Genomic DNA, 25423 nt, shown 5'->3' on the forward strand with positions numbered 1-25423 from the left:
TTATAAATGGGATTTAAAGAAATTTCTCTTTCAGCTAGATTGTTGTACAGAATCGTTACTGATTTTTGTAGGTTGATTTTGTATTTTGTAACTTTATTGAATTCACCTCTTAGTTCTAATAAATGGTTTATGTGTGTAGAAGGATCATGTCATGTGTAAATAGAGATAATTTTAATTTTTTATTTTTGATTTGGATAACTTTTCTTTTTCTTGTTTGATTGCTCTTGCCAGAACTTTCATTACTATTTTGGAAGAAGTGAAAGAATGGGTATCCCTTGAACCAGATTTTAGGGGAAAGCTTTCAGTTAATCTCTATTGATTATGTTGTTAGTCATGGGTTTTTCATAAATGACTTTTATTACAATTAGGGACTTTCCTTCCATATTCAGTATTTTTTTTTTAATCAAGGAGGATGCTGTACTTTCTCAAATGCTTTTTCTGTGTCAGTCTGTTAATGTGGTATATCACATTGATTGATTTGCATATACTAAAACAGTCTTGCATGCCAAGAATAAATCACATTTGATTGTGACATACAATGTTTTTGATGTGTTGCTGAATTTCATATTTAATTGATTTTTTGCATCAATGTTCTTCAAAGATCTTGGTCTTTAGTTTTCTTATAGTTTAACTTAGAAAAAGTCTGTTAACTCTATTTTTTAAAGTTTAAGAAGTATATTAATAATAATCTCTGAATATTTGGTAGAAGTTAGCCATGAAGTCCTGGTCTTTTCTTTGTTGGAAGGTTTTCAATTATTTTTAGAATCTCTCTCTTAAGAAATCTTCTATTTCTTCATGATTCAATCTTGGAAGTTATATTTTTCTCGGAATTTATCCATTACTTTAGGTTATCCAGTTTTTTGTTAATTGTATGAACAATAGTCCTTTATTATCCTTTTTATTATATATATATATATCTCCATCCTATTTCCTCATTTTCATTTTTTATTTTATATCATTTTCTATTCATTTGAATTTTCTCATTTTCTAAGTTTGGCCAGGGATTTGTTTTTTCAAAGAGCCAAGTTTGGTTTTACTGATTTTTATATTCTTTGTATGACTTATTTTGATTCTGATCTTTAACATTCTTTCCATCTGCTACCTGTGGGTTTAGTTTGTTCTTTGTCTAACTCCCTGAGGCATTATCTTATGCTCATTCTTTTTTTAATGTAGGCATTTATTGCTATAATCTTTCCTCTTATAACTGCTTTTACTGCATTACACAAGTTTTGATATGTTATCTTTGAATTTCACCTTTGACCCACCAACTATTCCTTTTAAAACTTCTGTAGGAAGTGTCTCCCTGCATTTCAGTTCAAAATCATCTTGGCTATTTTTGTTTCTTCTCCTTCACATTAATTTTGAAATGAGGGTAAATGACATTAAAGTGTAAAATGTTTTATTCTTTGGTTGTTGTTTGTTATCATTAATAGACATTGAATCGAGTTAATGACTTTTCTTCCTTTATGGACATAATTATTTGGTGGTTATTATGATGAATTTCAATAAGTAATTTTTTATTGTTAAACAATCTTTGTATTGGTGGAATAAATCCATTTGGTTATGTCTTAATTTATTTTCTAGATTCATGATGCTAATATTTATATCTATATTCCTACATGAGATAGGCCTATAACTTCCTTTCTTATTTTGTCCTTGTCTAGTTTAGGATTGGGGTTATAATTATAATGTAATTTTAGAACTATTTTTAAATATACTTGAATTATTAGCTCCCTGAACGGTAGAATTTAGCTCTGAAATCATCTAGGCATTCATTAAATAGAAAAGAAAGACACAACAGGAGAAATACAGCTTTGCTTTCTCTTTCTCTTTGCTTTCCATTGTGTTATGCTCCTTATCTCTTTCTTTTTTAACTCTTTCCCTTTTTTCTAATCTCTTGAGTTGAAAGCTTGGCTCACTAATTTAGATAGTCCTATTCTGTTCTAATAGATTTATTTAAAACTATAAATTTCCCACGGTGTACAGTGTCCATGTCTGTAATCCCAGCTACTCAGGAGGTTGAGGCAGGAAGGTTGCAAACTCGAAGTCAACCTGGGCAACTCAGCCATACCCTGTCTCAAAATTTAAAAAAGTAAATAAAAATAAAAAGGGCTAGGGATGTAGCTCAGTGGTAGATTCAATCCCCAGTACCAACAACAACCCCCCCCCAAAAAAAAACCTATAAATTTTTAGTTGCATTCTTTTGTTTCTGTGTATGCTAGTCTTAACATTGAGTTGTAAATATTGAAAAATGTCCTTGATATATTTAAACTATGAATTATTTATAAACATTTTTAATGAGTTTTTTTAAAAAATGATTTCTAACAACTGCATTATAGTCAGAGAATGTGTTCTACATAATATAGATACTTCAATATTATTAAGACCTGCTCTTCGGCATAGTACATAATCAATTCTTGTGCCAGAGAAAGAATATGCAATTTCAGTTGTGCCAGAGAAAGAATATGCAGTCTCTAATCATTGAGTGTGGATTGTGTGTATGTACATTCATAATATGTATATTAGATTGTTTATTGTGCTGTTGATATCGTTTATCTTTTTACTAAAATTGCTGCTTAATCACTAAGAGTGATACTAAAAACTCTCATATTGTTATTTTGAGTTTATGGCCTTTTCTTTTATCTTGTCCATTTTTGTTCTATATTTTTTGAAGTCATTAATATAGTTTAAAAATCTTCAATTCTAAATAACATATTAATCAAGGAAGCTGTTCCCAGTGTTCTATTCTGGAATGGATTTAATTTTCAAGACTTGCCAGAACGTGTTCTTTCTCTGACAAACAAGAAGGGTGTCATTGTATTGCATATGCTGTATTTGTGATTTTTTATAACTCTCTAAGAATTGCAACTATTCTCCATCTGGTCAGACAAAGCAATAAATGATCACGATGTGATGACTGTTAAATACTGAAAAGGATGACTGAGAGACTGTCTTACTTGAATTACTTAAATAATAGGACACAGATCATTTCCTTTCTATGGTTTAAGTGAGGGTTTCTAGAAAAAACATGACCATGTGTCTATTGCCTGCTATTCTGACATATGATAAAGAATGTAGGGGTGAACTTTCTTCTAGTGTGAAGAACTTTCTATCAATCAATACACAACACCCATACACATGGAAAAGGACTAATCAAGTTGCATCTGGACTTCATGAGTTTTATTCTTGATTATTGCTGCTCATGAGTGGTCGTGATCTGAAAGCTAGTCAGAAAACAATGCAGCAAACGCCTCAGTGTGGTGAGCCCTGGGAACTGCACTCACCTTCAATTTATTAAAAAACGCTTCTCTAAAACTGATTTTAATTTTAAATTAAAAGATGCTGATAAAAATTTGCCATTATCTTCTTTCAGGCAAATTATATATTTGGTACTAGCTTAGGACATTACTAAAGTTAATTAAGAAAGACAAGAGAATGAATCTATTTGGTATTCATCACCTACCAAGACTGTTTTGACTTTCCCATAAATAAATGGGATATCACAAATCATAATTCGCCAGATAAAACTTGATTAAAATTGAAGGTAACTTTTTGTCTTCACCAAAGTCGTTGTGTGATGGAATAAAACTATGTACAAGATTTTCCCTTCTGCCTACTATTTTCAGATTTGGTTGGGTGTTCCTTTCTTAGTGACAACCTGGAATATGGGGTCATCATTTTGGAGATTGGTGTTACTTGATTTAAAAAGGGTAGCGTTTAAGATTTCTTCTATTTTTGTTTTCCTACTAGAATCTCTGCATAGCACCTAAAAATAATAACCATACATTCAATGAAGGGCACACTGGGAGGAGAAACCTGACAGCTGAGGGCAAAGGAAGGGACTCGGTCACCATCAATCAGGAAAATGTCCTCATCTGGACTACAGTGGAGTAAAATTATTTAGAACAGAAAAATGTTTCAGCATTTAATCTAAGTAATTAATCTAATTAATTCTCCCAGTATTAGATGACTGGAGAATTAATTAGAGCAAGGAAGAGTTTTTAGATAAATAAAAAAACAGTGGGGGGAGCTTAATCCATAAAATAATGTCATACTATCAGATACTTACTAAATACAAAATGTTCAAATAAATAACAGTTTGAAAACAACATGGAAAATAGGTTTTGATAATGAAAGATGAAGAACTGGAAATCATGTGTGGCTCTTGTAAGTTTGGGTTCTATTTTATATTTAGTTGATTTATACTTAGAATCAACTGCCCAGATTAACTAATCTAACAGGGCAGGTGAAGACTGGAAAATGTTTTCTATTTATATTTTTCTTTAAAAAAATTTTTGCTTTAATTAGTTATACATGACAGTAAAATGTATTTATGCACTTTGATATATCATACATAGATGGGATATAATTTCATTTTTCTGAGTATACATGTTGCAGAATCATATTGGTCATGCAGTCATATATTCACATACAGTAATAATGTCTGTTTTATTCTACTATCTTTCCTATCCCCACATCCCCTTCCTCCCCCTCTGATCACTTCCCTTTACCTAATCTAAGGTAATGCTATTCTTCCCTGGTGCCCCCGGCCTATTGTGAATTAGAGAAAACATTTGGCCTTTGGTTTTGTGGGGTTGGATTACTTTGCTTAGTATGATACTCTCCAACTCCAATCATTTACTGGCAAATGCCATAATTTCACTCTTCTTTAAAGTTGAGTAGTATTCCATTGAGTATATACCACATTTTCTTTATCCATTCACCTATTGAGGGGCAGCTAGGTTGGTTCCCTATATTTTCTAATAAGAGAGAAATATTTGAAATATTTTATGTCAGAAGAAAGAATATAAGATACATGTCTAATCTTTTTCCGAATCAATATCACTTCAGAGTTCTAGAAGTTTCACACCAAGATAGCCTAATAACCATGGTTAGTTGTATCTATTCACAAGAAGAAGTGAGGACCAATTTCATGGCACTATTAAGATCAAATGAGGATCTTTTACTTACCACAAAAGAAAGTACAGATGTCTTTTCTTTGCACAGCTCTGATATACACCAAAATTTAGTTTCCATGGGTTTAATTAAATAACACCAATTCTCACAAACAGTGCAATTTTCAATTACCACTGCTAGATCTTCAGTCTACAGAGTGCTATGTAAATAACAGATGCACATCAATATCTGTGACCAATTTTGTCACTTCTCTCAAAGTCTGCTAGTGGGTGACTGGCCACTGTATATCTCCTATTCAGTTTATACACAGACAGCAAAATGTGTAGCTGCGTTGCCTTTAGTTTTAACTGTAATAAACCTTTATATGGCATTTTACAAACGTGTGATGAGAAGAAGGAATTGTCCAATTCAGATGAAAGTGCAGCAAAGAAAAGTGATAATGCTGGAGGTAAACTTTGAACCAAATCTAAATGGGGTTTCGAATAAATAGCTGACTGGAAATGTTGACTCTGCCAACACACACCTCTAGAGAGGAAGCCAGACAGTCTCCAAACACAGATGAAGAAAGTGGTTGATAAAAAGAATAAAGATGGGGGCTCAATGGTAGAGCACTTGCCTAGCATGTGTGAGGCACTGGGTTCGATCCTCAGTGCCACATAAAAAAATAAATAAAATGTCCTTCTACAAGTAAAAATATTAAAAAAAGAATAAAGAAGACCAGAAGAAGTGATTCAGGCCACACTTTAAAAGAACTCTCAGAGATAGTTTATGACATTGAAAGTGCAAAGGAAAAGAAGCTGATATTGGAAGCTGATCCAACTGAGAAATGAATTCAACAATTTGCCAAAGCATATTTTTTTACACAAGATGTTTATTCAGTGTTGTAAGTTATACAGAAAGAAGGCAAGCACAATTCAAACCACCCTTAATAAGATTTTTTCTTACAAATAAGATATTTAATTCTCAACATTTCTCACTATTTTAATTATAACATTAAATGCTAGGTTTTTCTATTTTTTCATTTTCCAAATATATTTATAACTGAGAGTGAGGGAGCATTTAAGGTTTTGATAGAACATTTTAAGAGTCACAGAACAATTTATTTCACTAATTTTTAAAATTGCTTTGTACTGCTTTGGCTTTCAAATTGTAGTCTGGTGCTACTTGTAAAAGGAGACCTATCTATAAAAACAGTGACTAAAACCTTCTCAATCTCTAGTGGAGTACAATGGATGCAATGGCTTTTGGTTCAATTAGATCTAAACCAAACAAATATTAATCTAGACCTCGGTATTGATTATATTAAGGGAAAAGAGATATATTGAGAATATGACAGATTAAAGACAAGGTTGGGGGAAAGAGGAGGATGGGAGAATATGGGAAAATAATGATACTTAAGAGCTAGTAGAAAACAAATCAAAATATAATAATTATTCAAGATGGTAGGAAATAAAGTTGGATTTTTATAATGAAGATCATTTTAATATAAGCCATTTTTTGTTATGTGATTAAAAACAAAGATGTGTTTGTATACTCATCTGAACTCATTAGATATTTGATCTGGGTTCAGTAGCTTTCTCAATTACTTACTTATTCCCTGATTTTGGTCATATTTTGTATATACAATATAAATTCTCTTCTTAAAAAATATTTGTTTTTAGTGATACATTTCTTTTTAAAAATTTTTTTTAGTTATTGATGGACATATCTTTATTTTTATTTATTTGTTTTTACATGGTGCTGAGGGCTCCGTGCATGCAAGGCAATTGTTCTACCACTGAGCTAAAACCCCAGCCCTAGTGATACATTTCTTAATCAAAGAGTTTCACTCCATACTTGAAGGTTTATATCAGAGTTTCACCTTTAACTAGCAGCAAGAAAACATGAGACAGAAAGAGATGATTATCTAAAAGAAGTATTCCCTGGAAAGCTCCTGGATCTTGGGAGAAAGAATTTTCCCATTCTGGAAAGTCTTTCCATTTGGAGAACTTCTCCCACAAACACTACTCCATGTCTTATTTAGAGCTCTGTCCTATACATCCAATCTACCAGAGCATCCAAATATTATTATATATGCTCCCTGGAAATAACTCCCTTCCCCAGAAGTCTCCTATTCTTATTTTTGGTATCCGAATTATCCACATAGTATATCTGAATCACATGCCAGATTTTTGGCACTAGGATTTGCTATTACCATGATGCTGAGTATAGTACTGAGGTGCTGGGAATGTACAAAGGAGGCTGTTTTCCAGGTACCAAGCCGAGTCTAGAAGCATGAGGTTTCATATTATGTAGACAGCAGAGGAATAGCATGGCTCACCTGGGGAACCAAAGAAATTTGAGTTTTTCTGTGCTACTGCTTTTCTATAATAGGGTCAAATAACATTCAAAATCTGGAAGAACTTTCCATTTCAGACTCTTTAGATCTCCATGATCTTCTCACAAACCCTTGCATTATCTTTGGTCTGCCCCTGAATAAAAATAGAATTCAACCACTGATTGTAAAATACCCATAGGAATATATTACTCAGACATAACTGAGAATGGTTTTCAATTTTGTCTGGCTTAAATTTATTTTAAAAATATGGGTCAGGGTTGTGGTTCAGTGGTAGAGCGCTTACCTAGCATGCGTGAGGCATTGGGTTTGATTCCCGAGCATCATATAAAAATAAAAACAAATAAAATAAAGGTATTGTATCCATCTATAACTAAAAAAAAATTTTTGGTCTTGTTTGATATAGGAAATTGGGAAAATTCAGAACAGCATAAAAAAGAAAATAAAAGTCACCCATAATTTTATCTTATTTTAGCTTTTAGTATATTTTTCATGTATATATATCTTAGATGCAGATTTTTTTCAAATTGACTTACAAATTAGATGTAGAATTTACAATACTGAAATTATAACCTTCATGCTGTGTGTGTCTGTTTTGACATGCCAATGTATGTTATCAATATTAGTCTTCATCACTAAATAATTCATTAAAATATTTTAATGTAGTCAGGGCTGTAATCAATCATCTCTTTATGCCTTCCTCTTCGCTTTTTTTTTCCTTCAGGTTTTTAAAAATAACTTTGACTTTTAAAAAATATTCTCTTTGATTTTTAAACTTAGAAATGTCTTCCTTTCTTAGAAGTCAAATAAGGATTTCCCCAAGTTATTTTTCTAAATATCATATGGATAAAGACACTGGTTAAATTTCCCCCAGCAATGTAGACTTATTCGAGGCAAAAATTAAGTGCTATGCTTGACTCAGAGCACCAGTCATGGTTTCTGATACTCAATCCTGGAGATTCAAAATCTTCAGTTTCAAAATCTGCAGTGAACAAGGCCCCAATTTCCTTAGGTGATTGGAGGTGATTCTGAGAAATGAATCAAATGCTATTCCACATGCACTGGCAACAAAGAATGAAAGTACCTTTCCACAATACTAATAAAAAATGAGATAAAAATATAGGTTGCCGCTGAGAATTATATGGTTACCTTATATGTCAATATGACTCCCCCTGAATTTGTAATGGTGGACTGTTGTAATCTTTCATCCCTTTTCCTTTCTCTTCTTATCAGATTGTGCAATATAGACAAGAAAAGTACTTAGAAACAACTTTGTCATGGAATTTATTCCTGGTTGTGGCCAGTCCAAATTAGGATTGTGAATCAGGTATTCATTTTGTCTGCTTGCACAATTACCTGGCATTAAAGAGTAAGTATTTCATACTTTTGATCCAGGAGAATCAAATTGCTCGAAAGCAGTTTTTGGTGTCTCTCCCCTCTCCCAATATCCGCATTGCATTAGCAGTGCCTGACCTGGTATGAGGTAAACACTTAGTAATTACTTGTTGAATAATAATCTCACCTGCTTAGTGTAGTGTGGTGTTGGGCCCTTCCCTTCAGACCAAGGATACTACCAACACTTCTGCTAATGCTCACAACTTCACTCTCTTGGGCCACTTGTCATTTTTGAACTATTCTGCCCTTTCATCCTCATTTTAAGGCAATCAATTCCTAAAAGACTTCCTTTATTGATGCCTTCTTCTCTGTGTGTCATTATTTCTCCAGTGGAATTGTAAATGCATTGAGGAAGAGTTAATATCATGTGTACTGCAATATAGTATTTGTACTGTTACAAGATTTTTCCAAGCTGCCATAACATAAAAAGAAGTGCTAAATAAGCCTTTGCTAGGTTGAAAGAATGTATGATTTTCTTCCCCTGACCCTTCTCACATGTTTTCTTCACTTTCCATTCTTACATCTACTCTTTCTGTCCATGCATAGATTTTTTGCCCTATAAACTTCAGGTTGGTCACCCTCACCCTGGGCTATTCTTCCTTCCTCTCTTCCAGCTATCACCGCCTTCTATCTTTAAGCTTTCTGATGATGACACATGCTTTTCACAACTTAATGTTATTTTCTCATTTTACTTCATGGGACCAAACTCTTCTTGGTTCCAGGGCTTACTGTAATATTTCAGCCAGTTTTATATTGCACTAGAATCTACTTATGCCAACTATTTAGGCTGCTACATTGCTGACCTACAACCATACACACACACACACACACACACACACACACACAGATGTACATGTCATGTTCACTCTCAACATTAGTCATGTCTGTGTCTTGAGACACTCTTTTATCTCCCTGATACAATTACTATTTCTCAGTCAGGGCTTAACTTGAGATTTAGCTCTACAAAGCATCCTCACACCCTGTCTTCAAGTTTTTGTGGATTTCTCTGATTCCTTAATTCATTCAGACACTATGATCAGTATAACTTAGCTTCCACAGATGCACTATTTTATGCTGTTCTCTGCACATAAATATTTCTCCTCGAATAGAAGTGTAGACTCCTTGGGTGCAGTGACTGTGACTTGAACCTCCACAGTGCAGAAGGCTGAAAATGTACTGATCAATAAGAAGAAAAATGCTATTTTTTAAAAATAGCAGCTTTATTTGGATAAAGTTCATATATCTTATATTAATCCATCCATTTAAAGTACACAATTCAGTAGTTTTAAGTATATTCAGAGTTGTACAATCATTGCCCCTATATAATTTCACAATACTTTTAAGCATCTATTAAAGAAACTCCATGCCTTTTAACTCTCAGTCTACCCCAACCTGCTCATCTTCCCCAGCCACAGGCAACTACTAATCTATTTTTCTGGCTCTATAAATTTCCCTATTTTGGACATAGCAGGTAAGCAGAGCCGAGGTGTTCTTTTGTAACTGTCATCATTTGTTTAGCATAATGTTTTCAAGGTTCATTCATGTGGTGGATATATCAGTACTTTATTATTTCTTTAATGAGATATGATTCGTGTAACATAAAATCTACCACTTGAAAGTGTATAATTCAATAGTTTTTAGTATGTTTATGAGATGTGTAACCATCATCACTTTCTAATTCTAGAACATTTCCAATACCCACAAATGAAGTTGACAGCAGTTAGCCCCAATTCCTGTTTCACTAATCCACCAAATAATCCACTTCCTGTATTGGTGGATTGGCTATCCTGGACATTTCATATAAATGGAATTATGCACCATCTGACCTTTTGTGTCTGCCTTATTTCAGTTAGCATAATGATTTCAAGGTCCATCCATATTGTAGCTTGTCATACTACTTCATTACTTTTATGGTCGAATAATACCTTTGGATGTATATACTACATTTAAAAACATTTATTCACCAAAGGTTAATGGAGACCTTTTGAGCACTATGAATAATACTGCTATGAATAGCTATGCACAAGTTTCTGTGTAGATACTTGTTTTTAATTCTCTTAGGAATATGCATAAGAGTAGTGTATTTGGGTCACATGGTAACTCTATGTTTAACTTTTTGAGGAACTGCCAAACTGTTTTTAAACTCTATTTTTAACTTGGCAATTTCCTTTACTTTTAATTTCCAAGTCCATTACTTTAAGGTTTTGTGAGAATCTTCCTTTACAAGGATCTGCTTGCTATTTCCTTTGTTCCCTGTCTTATACCCCTCAGTTTTATGTCTCACCCCCCTGTAAATAGTATGTGTTCACTTTTGCAGAAAGATAACATCTAAATTCTGTATATTTAACTTAGTTTCCTTACTAACAGATCCATTCTAGATTATTTCTTTGATAATTTACTATTTGTATCATCTCTTTCCATGAAAAATTTAAGAAGAATTGGTTACCAAATGGTAGTATTTTTTAATGCTTTTAAAATTTGGTTTATGGTGAAGGGAACATCTATAGTACACATTCCAGCAGTAAACCTATTAGGTTTGTGTTTCTTTCTCCCTCAAGCTCCCCCAAACCCCATGCTCTCATAAATACAACATTAGCAATGTTTATGCCAACCATATATAAGCAAGCATTTAACAAGAGAAAGATTTCACAATCTATTTGCTTCCTTCATTTTGCTTGCATTATAAAAATTTTGATATTTGGAAATAACAAGATAGAAAATATTGAAATCAGAAAACTGGTGGCTTTATATATTTTTCAAAATAATTGATTATCAATAAAAGAGGAAAGCCCATGAGTTTTGTAGTGTTTTTTTTTTTTGCATTTTAAAAATGTCTGTCAATTAAACAACACTATGGATTATTTAATTTATTTAAGAAAAAATTTAAATAACCAAGTAATGAAACCCATCTCACCAGTCATTTAAGACTGGCGGTTTGCTTCTGTATTACTCTTTTCTGAGCTCTGGTTTTCAAAATAAACATCCATGGATTGATCTGCTGAATTGGAGTGGGGGCAGAAGCGGAAGTAGCTCTCAGGGCATGGCATGTGACAGTCAAGCTGGCCACAGAAGAAGTGGACAGATGGAGCCAAAGCAATGGCCTGATACTTCTGTTCTCAGGGAAAACAACTAGGGTCTGTTAATGAGGGTCATATGGTGTTATGGTTTGGATATTAGGTGTCTCCCCAAAGCTCCTATGTCAATGCAGGAATTTTCAGAAGCAAAATGATGAGACTATAAGAACTGTAGTCTAATCAGTCCATCCCAGTATGAACGGATTCACTGGGTGGTAATTGCAGGCAAGTGGAGCAGAGCTGGAGGAGGTGGGATACGGGGGGCATGCCCTGAAAAGGTTTATCTTCTGTGTGACCTCTTTCTTCTCTCACTTTCTGCTTCCTGGTCACTATGAATGGAATATTTCTCTACCACACCCTTCCACCATGATGTTCAGTCTCACCTTGGGCCTGCAGCAGTGGAGTCAGTTGACCATGGACTAAGCCTTTGACATCATTAAACTTTTCTTCCTTTAAGTCGTTCTTATCAAGTATTTTGATCACAGCATCAAAAACTTAACTAAAGCACACAACAAGGAAGAGGACAGGGATTAAATTGCCTTTAGGAAAGAGAGAGCACATTTAAAAAAAAAAAGAATAAAAATCAGGGATATGGGGCTTTACCATTATTTTTATAATAAACTTTGAGTTAAATGTAGATCCACATGTAACTTAGAAATAGTACAGAGAGATACTGTGTACCCTTTTACTCACTTTCTTCCAATGGTAAAATCTTGCAAAACTATAGTATAATATCTCCATCAGGGTATTGGCATTGATACAGGCCGGATACAGAACATTTCCAACTTTTTGTCATTTCAAAATTACATAAATGAAATACAGTATGTATTTGTTTGGGATGTCCTTTTTCATTCAGCATAATGTTCTTGAGATTCATCCAGGTTGTTTTGTGAATCAGTAGTTTATTCCTTTTAATTGTTGAGTAGTTTTCTGTGCAATGGTGTAGTATAATTTGTTTAAGGATTTGCCTATTGACAGATACCTGGATTGTTTCCAGTTTTGGGCTATTATAAATAAAGCAGCTATAAACGTTTGAGTACAGGTTTTTGAGTGAGCATAAGTTTTAATTTCTCTGGGATAAGTGCCAACGATGTAATTACTGGGTCATATGGTAGTTGCATGTCTAATTTTAATAGAGATTGCCAACTGTTTTCAAGAGTAGCTCTACCCTTTTACATTCCTATCCAAAATGTATACATGATCTGATTTGCTGCATCCTCCCTGGCATTTGGTGACACACATCTATAGACGTATAGATTATAGATCTATATTTCCATATAATATTTAATTAAATTATCCATTCTGATAGGAATATGGTGATAACTCATTGTGGCTTTAATTAGAATTTCACTTATGATATATTTTAGACTGTTCTGTTTGGCATCTGTATATACATTCTTTGGTGAAATATTTCTTCATGTCTTTGACCCATTTTCTAATTGATTCTTGCTATCCAGTTTTGAGTTTATATATTTCAAATATGAGTCCTTTTTTTGATATGTAGTTTGCATATATTTTCTTCCACTATATTGCTTGTCTTTTTCATCTTCTTTACAGGATCTTTCATAGGCAAAACTTTTAAATTTTGATTAAGCTTGATAATGTGCATTTTGCCAACGTTTCTTTTTTATGGAGCATGTTTTTGATATCAAATTGAAGAACTCTTTGCCTAGCTTTAGATCCTAATAGTTTCTCTTATGATTTTTCTTTCTCTAAAAGTTTTATTGTCTTATATTTCACATTTAAGTTAATAATCCACTTTGAGTTGATTTTTGTAGGTATGAGATTTATACTGGTGGTCATTCTTTTTGGCTATTTATGTCCAATAGCTTCTGTACCATTTGTTGAAAAGTCTTTTCTTTCATTGATTTTTTTTATACCTTTGTCAAAAATCAGTTGGGAATATTTGTGTGGATTGATTTTTGATTTCTCTATTCTGTTCCCCTCACCTATGTCAATCCCTTCACAAATACTATATAATCTTGATTATTATTAGAAAATGATATGACTTAAAATTGGTAAGAATGATTTTTTTCCCTTTTGACTTTTCTTTTTCAAAATAGTTTCTGCTCTTCTAGTTTGTCTTCATACATAATTTTTAGGATAATCTTACCTATATCTACAAAAAATCTTACTGGAAATTACATGTGAATTATATTAAATCTATTTGCAAAAATTGGGGGAGAACTGCATCTTTACTATATTGAGACCTCCAATCAATGAATATGATAACTTCCCACTTACTTAGATTTCCTTCACCATCACTTTGTAGTTTCATTGCTTAATTCCTCTCTATGTTTTCTTAGATTTACACTTAAATATTTCTCATTTTTGTTGATTTGTACATGTTATTGTTGATGTACTATCTGGAAAATGATTAAATTTGTATATTTATCTTATGTTCTGTGGCCATGAGGAACTCATCAGTTCCACTTTTGTTTGTTGAATTTTGCAGATTTTTTCTGTTGATTGCTTGGGACTATCTAAGGGGAAATTCACATCATCTGCAAATAGGGAAATTTTTATTTATTCCTTTCCAATCTACATGAATTTTATTTCCTATTCTTGCCTGATTGCACTAGCTAAAACTTCTAGCACTGTGAGATTGACACACTTGTTCTATATACTGAGTTTCAAAGAGAGACCATTCAGTCATTTACTGTTAATAATATGTTTGCTGTAGGTTTTTTGTAGGTGCTCTTTATAAGACTGAGAAAATTCTCTATTTCTATTTTTCTGAGATTTTTTATAATGACTCTAAGTTAATTTTGTCAAAAGCTTTCTTTGCATCAATTGATAAGATCATTTGTTTATTTTTCTTTAGCAAATAGGATGAACTGCATTATTAACTTTTGAGTTGAAGTGGACTTGCATAAACTTCATCTGTTCCTGGTACACAATTATTTCTACATATTGCCAAATTCTGTTTGCTAATATTTAATTTTTTCATTTTTATGAAGGATCTGTAGCTTTATAAAACAAACTGGAAGAGTTCCAGTTTGTTTGAGTTCCAGTTCTGAAAGAGAGTGTTGAATTCTTTTTAAAATATTTGATACAATTCTCTAGTGGAAGCTTGTAGGCCTTGAGATTTCTTGCTTTGGTAATTAAAAAATCCTGAATCCAATAATCCATAATCATAGTGATATTTGAATTATTTTATGGTAAGTGTGTTGTAGTAATGTTATCCAATTAGTTAGTGAAGTTTATATTTGTGTAGTTATTAATGATATTTCATAGTATTTGGATGTCTGTAGGGTCTCTATATTGATATTCCCTGTTTCATTACTGATTTTGGTAATGAAAATATTGTTTTTCTCAGATATTGCATTTTCTATTTCCTTAGAGCTTTGCCAATTTTCTTTATCCTTTATCTTTTTTAAAAAACTAGTTGTTTGTTATATTGACTTCCTCTAACGGTTTTCTACTTTTAATTTCAAGGATTTCTTATTTATATTATTTCCTTCTATTTCCTTTGAATTTATTCTGTATTTTTTTCCTAAGTTCTTGAGAGAAGAATTTAAATAATTGGAGATTTTTCTTCTTGTCTCATACATGCATTTAGTGCTGTAAATTTTTTTCAGCATTATTGTACCCACACCCCACACTTTTGATATGTTGTTATTGTTTGGATCTGGAATGTTCCTCTCAAAGGCTCATGTGTTGGAGGCTTGGTCTCTAACTAGTGATGATACTGCGGGGTAGTGGAAACTTCAGGAGGCTGGCCTTACTTGGAGGAAGCAGGTCACTCTGGACATGACCCTTGAGGGTGTCTCCTATCTCTGGGCCCTTCTCTCTTTGCTTCCTGGATGCCATGATGGTAGCCCCTTTCCTCTGCCACACCTTTCTATGGTAATGTTTCTGCCTTTCCACAGGTCTAAAAACAATGGAGCCAGTTGTAGACTCAACTGCGAGCCAAAATAAATATTTCCTCATTGTTTTTCCCAGACATTTTGTCACACGAAAATCTGACCAATACAGTTATATTTTCATTTTTATCCAGTTCAATGCATTTTTAAATTTCTCTTGAAATTATACCTTTGACCCATAGATTATGAAGAAGTCAGTTTAATTTCTAAGTATTTGAAGATCATCCTGTTTGCAAATTCTAATTTGATTTCATTGTGTGATTTCAATTATTTTACATTTGTGGAGGTATGTTATTTCTTAGCATATGTTCCATAGGCACTTGAAAAGAATGTGTATTCTGCTGGTGTTGGGTGGAGTGATCTCTAAATGTCTTTCAGATACTATTTGGTAGTGTTGAACTCTTTTATATCCTTGCTGATTTTCTTTTCAATTATTCTTTACATGGATTATTTACAACTATTAAATTACTGATCCTAGACCGCTGGTTGCTGTCCTGAGTCAGATAGGAAATGTAAATGAGAAAGTGGAAGGAGAAGTGTCAGTCATAACTAGAGAGAGTGAAAGGGGTGTGGAGAGGATAGCAGAGGTACAGAAATGACTTGATTCATCTACATATGTGAAGATGGCCCTGTACAGGAGGAAGGAGAAAGAAAGCAGTCTTTCTCACTCATCTTTGTAAAATGGACTCTAATATTAATTAAAGCTTCTTGTTAATGTTTTTAACTCTATTTTTTCTGTTTTCTTTTGTAGTTCTGGGGATTAAATCCAGGGTCTTGTGCATGGTAGCAAACACTCTACCCACAAGATATATTCCCTTTATGACTGATGCTTCTTGTTCTAGATCCAAAATCAACTGTCTTCAGATGACAGTCATTACATTTCCTTCTTCTTTTTCTTGTGGTTATACTGTGTCCTTTTCTTTGGAAACTTAGATCATGTAATAGAGCTACTGTATAGGGCTATATAGATTGTGTGTTCTGCAAAAGTCCAAGTGATTCATATCCAATGAGATGTTTCCTTGTTGTATTGTAGCTATACAAGCCAGTAGAATTTATTTTGATATAACTGTACAAGCATGGGCTATATCTTATTCTAGTTAGGACCCCATTCTTATAGATGTACATGATGATAGGATTCACTATGGTGTATTCTTATAATCAATGAGATGATATAATAAGTCATTGCCCAGAAATCTTTCTGCATCATTATTATTAGATACTTTTACTTACCATTAAGAAATATTTGAGGAAAAATAAGAGATACAGAATCACCAAAACAATCCTTATCAAGAAAAGTGAAGCAGGAGGCATCACAATACCAGACCTTAAATTATACTACGGAGCTATAGTAACAAAAACGGCATGGTATTGGCACCAAAATAGACATGTAGACCAATGGTACAGAACAGAAGACACAGAGACCAACCCACATAAACACAATTATCTCAACTAGACAAAGGCGCCAAAATATTTATTGGAAAAAAGATAGCCTCTTCAATAAATGGCATTGGGAAAACTAGAAATCTATATGTAACAAATTGAAATTAAACCCCTATCTCTCACCCTGCAAAAACTCAACTCAAAAGTGTTTGAAGGACTTAGGCCCTAGACCAGAGACCTTATACCTAATAGAAGAAAAAGTAGGCCCATATCTTTGCCATGCCAGTTTAGGAACTGAATTCCTTAACAAGACCACTAAAGTATAAGAAGTAAAATCAAGAATCAATAAATGGATGGATTCAAACTAAAAAGCTGCTTCTCAGCAAAGGAAACAATCAAGAACATGAAGAGAGAACCTACAGAATGGGAGAAAATCTTTAGGATACATAAAGAACTCAAAAAACTTAATGCCCAAAACATAACCCAATCAATAAATGCACAAAGGAACTAAACAGATGCTTCTCAGAAGAAGAAATATGATTGGTCAACAAATATATGAAAAAAATGTTCAACATCTCTAGCAATTAGAGAAATGCAAATCAAAACTACTCTAAGATTTCATTTCATTCCAGTCAGAATGGCAATTGTCAAGGATATAAGCAACAATAAATGTTGGTGAGGATGTTGGAAAAAAGGTACCCATTAACTTCTGGTGGCACTGCAAATTGGAAAGCAGTATGGGGATTCTTAAGAGTACTTGGAATGGAACCATTGTTTGACCCAGCTATCTCACTCTTTGGTTTATACCCAAAGGACTTAAAATTAACATACTACAGAGATGCAGCCACATCAATGTTTACAGCAGCTCAATTCACTATAGCCAAATTATGGAACTAACCTGGTGCCCTTTAACAGATAAATGGATGAAGAAAATGTGGTATATATACACACAATGGACTATTACTCACCCGTAAAAAAGAATGAAATATGGCATTTGCAGGTAAATGTATGGAACTGGAGAATAACATGCTAAGTGAAGTAAGCCAGCCCCCAAACCAAAGGCCAAATGTTCTCCACAATAAGGGGGTGGGGTTAGGGAAAAATAGAGGTGCTCTGCATTAGACAGACGGGAGTGGTGGGAGGGGAGGGGGTATGGGGATAGGAGGGATAGTGGAATGAATCGGACATCATTACCCTATGTTCATATATGACTATATAACCTATGTGATTCTACAACAGGTATAGCCAGAAGAATGAGAAGTTATACTCCATTTATGGATAATGTGTCAAAATGCATTCTACTGTCATGTATAACTAATTAGAATAAGTAAATAAATAAGAAATGTTTGAACATATATGTCGGGTGTTGTCCATATCCTGGGGATTTGGCAGTGAACAAGATAGACAGGGACTGCTTTTGAAATTGGAATGGGAGTAAGACTAACAGTAACCACATAAATAAGCTTCAGTGTTATAAAGAAAAGGATATACAGATGGGGAGTGAGTTAAAACTTTAGCTTGAATGTTTGGGAGATACATTCTTATGTTATTCAATAATACTTACAGGACCATATTCTATAACAATAAATATTATGTAACTAACTATTTTCTGTCTCCCTGCCCCAAACTTGAAACATGATATCATTATGTTTACACTAAGTGTTTGAAACAAGTTAATAGAGTTAACAATTTCTTACTAGATTTTGTATTTTTCTTTAGAGGATGAAATGATCTTTTAAGAGAAAGTGAATTACTTAATAATCTGAGTAGGTATAGTCAGAAAATTTTATTACATGTATAAAACTAAGGATACTTTTGTGGGTTTGGCAGAGAGCCAGACTTCACAAATTTAGTACATTTTCAATACCTGTGAACTACATTTTCTAAGACCTAGAAAACTCCTCAAAATCACAAATCTCCCTATAGCACATAATTTCCCCATAAAATATAGTGAAATACAAATAAAATATATTAAAATATCCCTGGTATCTATAATGGTTTCCTATAAGTACAGGACTAAAGAAATCTGTAGGATTAGTTTTTGGCTAAGAAACTTCCTCTCATTAGACTTCTGCACTCTCATTACCAGTACCAGTGACTGGTTTTCTTTTAAGAGATTTTTTTTCCTCTCAAAATTAAAAGCAAAGGTTAAAACAACAACACCCTCCCCGCCAAAAAAACCCCAAACCCTACAAAATAAAAAAAAAAAATCCCTAAAAGTCAGTTTATTCTTGACAATGAATAGAAAAGGAGTAAACACATTGTGGGTTGGTCCATAAGGTGGGCCCACGCTCAGGAAAGAGCTCCACTCAACCAACACATGAGTTCAGAGGGCTCGTGATTCAAATGAAGCATATGGAATATGAGAAATCACCATGAGTCATCAATTATCAAGGCTACCAAAAGATCAGTGAAACCGAGAATGTCAAATCTCCATAGACAATAAATACCTTTTGGTTTCTAAATTACAGATTTATATCTAGAGAATATAATACAACCACTTGTTCCACCTCTTTAGTGTTATAGCAAATGTGAGATCATTTTGAGGGGGAAACAAAGATATAGAGCTTTCTGAGCTGAATATAATAGAGGAAATTGCTCTGGAATACCACAAGTTAAATTTTTTTTTCTTTTGCTATATGACTATTATGGTTGTTTTCTAATTGTCACAAATCCACAAAGTCTATAAATCTTATTTTTTCTTTTTTTAAAAAAATATATATATTTTAGTTGTAGTTGGACACAATACCTTATTTATTTATTTTTATGTAGTGCTGAGGGTTAAACCTGGTGCCTTGCATGTGCTAGGTGAGCGTTCTGCTGCTGAGCCAGAATCCCCGCCCCTATTTTTCTTTTTTCTTTTTAATCACAGTTGATAATTTCATCTTCCAAGGAAGGTGAAGAGAAATTGAGCCAGGGTTTTAGAGGTCCTCATAAACATGAAAGCAGCCCACAAAATCAAGGTGTTATTATCAGCCAGGTATTACTGGTTTCAAATTCCCACTTTGTTCCTTGAGCAGAATAAAAATTCATAGAACTACTGACTAGCTGAAATGGACATTGAACAAAGGGTTTAACTTACTTCTCTCACAAACCACTGACAAAAGGCAGGACCGATCCATTCTCTTGCATGAATACCACAGTCCATCCAGACAGCTCTTTTGTAAGCTCGTGATTTTCTGCCCAGCTGAAAACAGGAGTATTCATAGTAACAAACTCAGGCTTTTATTGGAGATTCACTGACCAGCATAATTTAATAAGATTTCAGCATAATTCTTCACTATGGTTTGGTTCATTAGGTAACACATAAAAAAGATAGAAAGATATCCTATCTACTTTGGAAGTCCAGGCTTATTTATGCAGAAACAATAAATTTAAAGCCCTAATAATACAATCAAAGAATTATAAAATATACAAGGGAAAGGGAAATCTCTAAACTAGGGTTGCTTCTATTTTAATATAAGATATAAAGTTTAAATAAAAGGCTAAATTCTTCTTTCTTCCTTCCCTTCCTTTTTCTCTCTCCTTTCCTCACCATTTCCCCAAATTTTCCAATCAGAAATGTTCTCAAGGAATATTTCTTAAAGAAATAGCTATATTTTATAGGTGAATAAAGTCAAACTTTATTATACCACAAAAGGGAAAATTAAAACAATTTGGTCTATAGAATCAGGTGGTAGATTAAAAAATTACTATATCAACATTAATTCTAACCAAGTTTCTAACCTAGTCATTAATAGGTAATTTTTAAAATTATATTCATAGGGGATCTCAACTAATACTTCGGAAAATACTTTTTAACATCAGATACTGGGCTCAATCCTAGAGATTCAAAGATGAAAACACAAGGGGTTTACATGCTAGTGGGGAGAGTGGACAGGTAAGCAATCAATCAACCTTTATGGTGTGAATATCCATAAGGCACCTTAGGAACATGGGTGTTGTGTTGAATTTTCCTGGGGAATAAATGGAGGCTTCTCAAAAGAAGAACTTGAGCATGTTTTCAATTTTGCCTGGCAGACAAATTGGTGGAAGGCATTTCAAGTTTGAAAGAGAATCTGAGGACATGATATTGCAAGGATTGCTTCTGTAGTTTGAGGAAGGAACAGCATGTGAAACTGTAACAGAGACAAGAGAACACTTGGAGTCCCTGGATATGATGGAAAAGAGATGAGGATGGGTTCCATATTCCCCAGAAGGGGTAAGGGCACACACACATGTGTGTGTGCATGCATGTGTATGTGTGAATGCTCACGTGTGTGTGCATGCATGTGTATGTGTGAATGCTCATGTGTGTGTGCGTATGTATTTGTGTTATCTCTGACAGCAATGAGGAGGATGGATAGGAGGATAAGAGGGCCAAGAACAGGGACTCAAAAAGAAGTTGAGTACTGGGGCCACTATTGCAATAGTCTAGGAGAACAGACCTAAAGGCGAGTTAGGGCAACACCAGCGAAGACAAGGGAAGAGGTTTGGGCTTATCCAAAGGAATTATCAATTGAAAGTGAGTGATTAAAATAAAGGAGAGGAATTTAGAATGATAATCATGTTCCTAAACTGGGAGGAAAATGGTGCCATTCTGACTCTGAGGGGCTTGCTTTTGTGAATATCCAAGTTAAGGTGTCAAGCAGGCAATGATGTGTGAATTCAAAGCTCCCGAGAGTGGACTCCACTGGATAGAAAGGTCTGGCATGACTGTTGACATTACCAGCAGATATGCCCAGTTAGAGAGGGTTTATGGAGTGAAAGCAGAGATGTGGGTAGGGTCATGGGGATCACCAGAACCTAAGGAAAGAACAAGGAAAGAGGAGCCAGTGAATGAGATTTGAAGGAATGAATGGTTAGAGAGACAGAAGGAGAATTGAACGGGAGTCATCGTTGACCTTGGCAAAGTAAGTTTAAAGGGAGCTGTGGGACATGAGCCAGTTAGGGGAGGGGAAGTAGTAAAGATGTTCGAACTACAGGAAAATCTTATTAGAAGTTTAACTGAGAGAGAGAACTATGGTAGCTGGAGGAGAATGCAGGATCAAGGGATGGGAATAACACATACCTTCTTACACATTTACCTGGTTTTACGCTGGTTCATCTTAACTAGCACCAACTCACAAATAAGTGGCATCAGTAATTCTGAATATATCAGAAACAGTATACTCTAGAATACTAAATGCCAAATATTAAATATAATTCAAACATCTAAGGGATTTTTTTCTTAAATTATCAGATGATGTTAAATATGAGCTTATGAAAAATCATTTCATTTTTTTCCCATAAGTTGAAAAAGATAAATATTGGGTGAACATTTTATATTTAGTTGACACTTTCTTCTTTTTTACCTTTAAAATAAACAGTGATCTTCCTTCATATGATCTTCCAATAGAGAACATATGAATAAGGCCTGAATGAGTTTTATTCAGATGATGCATCCAACTCTGAATCTAAAAGCAGATAAATAAAAACCATGTCAGACTCTCTTATAGTAATGGGGCTTTTAGAGAATACAGGTAACAAAAATGACAGCAGTAGGTCTCAGAATTCAAAGAGTATATATGAAATACAAAATGAAAAAAGAAACAATTTCCTCTACTTAATTTCTTTGGGATACTTAAAATTTTACATTTTATTTTCTGCCTTTATAGATAGCTTATGTCTTGGTTATGGTTCCTTCTTTAAAGCATATCTTCTACTGCCAAATGTCATTAATATCTTGCTGACACTGTTTTGTAGAAAATTAATTGTTGTGTTCTGGTTTCTTCTTTAAAAAATCAGAATTTATTTCCATTTTTCCTCACAGATATTTAAGAGAGGGAGAGAAAAATTTAAATCCACTTTATGAAAACTATCCAAACTACTTGAAAGTGGTGTTCAAATTCCATATATTGTAATTTCCCACAGAACAGAAGATGCTAAGAAAAAGTTATTATTGTTTGCATTTAAACATTATTCTACTGAGCCACATGTTGGAGGACAACTCTGAATAATCCCTCCAGTGACAGTGATATATTTGTCTCCATCCCTCTCACATGCTTATCTGTTATCAGGAGAAGGTATATTTGAAATGGATGAATAAGGTGCTTAGAAAGATGGTAACATTTCTGACTTATAAGCCCTATAAGGAATAAAGAAGTAACACAAAAGCATCTCACTATTCCATGATATAAAAGAGTTTGTATTCAAGAAAAAAATATATATTTTAGAACGTGTATTTTTACTTTTCTTCCTATTCCTATTTAATCTAATGATCAGGTTCATTATACATATGTGAATATATATACACACATTTGTGTACATATCTGTATCCATTTTATTTTTGAAATTTGACTTTTTTCTAGTACATTTTAAGAGCACTGCTGTGTGCCAAGTTATCTAAGACATTTCTACTGCTTCTAGCTTCTAAAAGGTATATTGAGACATAAAATATGTGAAAAGAGTTTTGGAAAGGAGTTATCATCAACAGAACCAAAAATATTCCTAATAATAGAACAGGATCTTGTTAATTTTGGTGTCTGCTGTTCCTTTGTTCAATTCAGGGAACATAGAAAATGTATATATTTATTCATTCTGTCAACAGCTTATCTCTTTTAAAGGCTCTATTTACCTGCCCTTGGGGATATAGTGGCAGATGAGAAAAAAATAGTCTTCCTTCCTGGAACTTGCAACTTAGTAGGAATGAAGGGCACCAGTCAAATAATCCTATAATGACAACAACTAAGAACTGTGAAAGGTAATATCCATATGTTATGGGACGTGTGAAGTTGGAGGGCAGTGGGCAAAAGGGTTGGATCCAGTCTGGAAGAACAGAAACTGCTACTTGATTGCTTAAAGCTGAAATTTGAAGAACGACAAGTTGTCAGGTGAGCAGTAAAGAATGTGGTTGGTGGTGAGGATGAGGTTGCTGTGAGTTTTCTGGGTAGTATATATAACAGCATGTTCAAAGGTTCAGAGGTGTCACTAGTGAGGATTGGCCTTTGGGAGTTCTCAGATTTGCAAGAGTGTAGGGCAAGTATCAAGTCTCAAAGCATTACCTTTAAGCTCTGGCTAGTTCTACTTTCATGGCTTTTCAGTTAAGGTCTCGATAACTATCATTTTAACATTACCTCAGTCTTCCATTGTACTCCTATGTCCTTTGTAGAAGTGGGCTGGGTAAAGCAGGTGAAATTTAAATTATTTTGCTACTTCTTTTTTAGCAGTGAAAGGGTCAGTGGAAGAAATGAGTGAATCGAGGTATTGAGGTCATGTAAGAGTTCTATACATTCTTCCCAGAGCAATTGTCTCTGTCTTTATGCTTCTTTCCCAATACTTAACCCTAAATGTCAAAGATGAACTTGTAAAAAAGCAATAAAAACTCCTATGATTACACACTTCTTCTAAGGAGTGGTACACTTCATAATTATATTCAGACAGGGATCTTCTGTTTCTCTGGGTTGGCAAACTGTTTCCATTTTCCAGCACTTTCTGAAGATCTTCTATGAGAATCCTGGATTTGAAATAATAGACATTATGAAAAGTAAATTGAAATGATGCGAAAATCATGCAACATCAAAAAATTAGATGCATAAGGAATGAACAAGTAACACAGAAGTGTCCCAGTGTTCCATAATGTGAAAGGAAAAAGAAGGATGCCAAGAATGACAATTCTAAAAATACCAAATGTTGAGAAAATGTTCTTTTTTGGGAAATAAAAATGATTAAATAAATGGTAGAATGAATTTAAAGTGTAAAATTGTAGGCAGATGTCCCCAAATAATGTAGCACTGTAACAACAGCTACCATTGAGTGAGCAGCTAAAAACAGCCAAACAATGGCTATGAGCACTTAGACTAGGAGCCATAGCAAGGTGGGCTGTGTATTTGATGTACATAATTTAAGTGACGGTATATGGTGGATTTGACTATCTCCATTTTATAAAAGGGGAACCTGAAATTCAAAGGGATTAAGAATTTGCCAATGTCAGACCTCTTTGGTCAATGCAGAGCCAGAATTTGAACAAGGAATGTACACATAAATTCTAATCTTGCAACTCCAACTCTAGTGTGACATGATGTAAACTGAGCAAGCCTAGGTTACTCCTTCACTCCTCTCCTTATCTTCTTTCTTGCTATTTCTGTCTGTTCATGTCCCTTTCTTCATGGAGACACTGTTTTCAGGTCATCACTCAGAACATCTGACCTAAGATGCAGAGAGGAAAGGGAGGGAACAGAAGTTACAGTTCTCAAGAATAAGCTGAAGAAATTCCCAGAGTTGGAAAAAGCCATCTTGTGTCTACATGCCAGTATCAAGAATGCCAAGAGAAGACAAGCTCAGCTAGTCAGAGTGAGTGCACTGAGAAACTGAAGGTTGAGGCTGGGGTGGGGGAACACAGGCTCAGTCTAATGGGTGAGCCAGGTCCAGGTGGAGTCATCAGTGTTCTTGATGTCTAATCTAGATGCAGACTTGTCTTTCCAAGACTCGCTGGTCAC

General features: G+C 34.0%; 1 protein-coding gene across 2 annotated transcripts in view; it reads right to left on the reverse strand.

The window, feature by feature from the left end:
* The window catches only part of Cpa6 (carboxypeptidase A6), a 279460-nt gene that overhangs the window by 59192 nt on the left and 194845 nt on the right, over positions 1–25423 (reverse strand). The window contains exons 4-7 of one of the 2 annotated variants that reach the window (XM_078016399.1): positions 24327–24441; positions 22301–22402; positions 20050–20154; positions 18828–18857 (exon numbers count right to left, since the gene is read on the reverse strand). In XM_078016399.1, coding sequence (XP_077872525.1) covers positions 18828–18857; positions 20050–20154; positions 22301–22402; positions 24327–24441 — 352 coding nt within the window. Of the gene's footprint in view, positions 1–18827; positions 18858–20049; positions 20155–22300; positions 22403–24326; positions 24442–25423 lie in introns of those variants that run through there. The other variant, XM_078016398.1, reaches the window with a different exon arrangement.

This window comes from Ictidomys tridecemlineatus, chromosome 7, assembly GCF_052094955.1.
Source record: "Ictidomys tridecemlineatus isolate mIctTri1 chromosome 7, mIctTri1.hap1, whole genome shotgun sequence".
Taxonomy (NCBI): Eukaryota; Metazoa; Chordata; class Mammalia; order Rodentia; family Sciuridae; genus Ictidomys; species Ictidomys tridecemlineatus.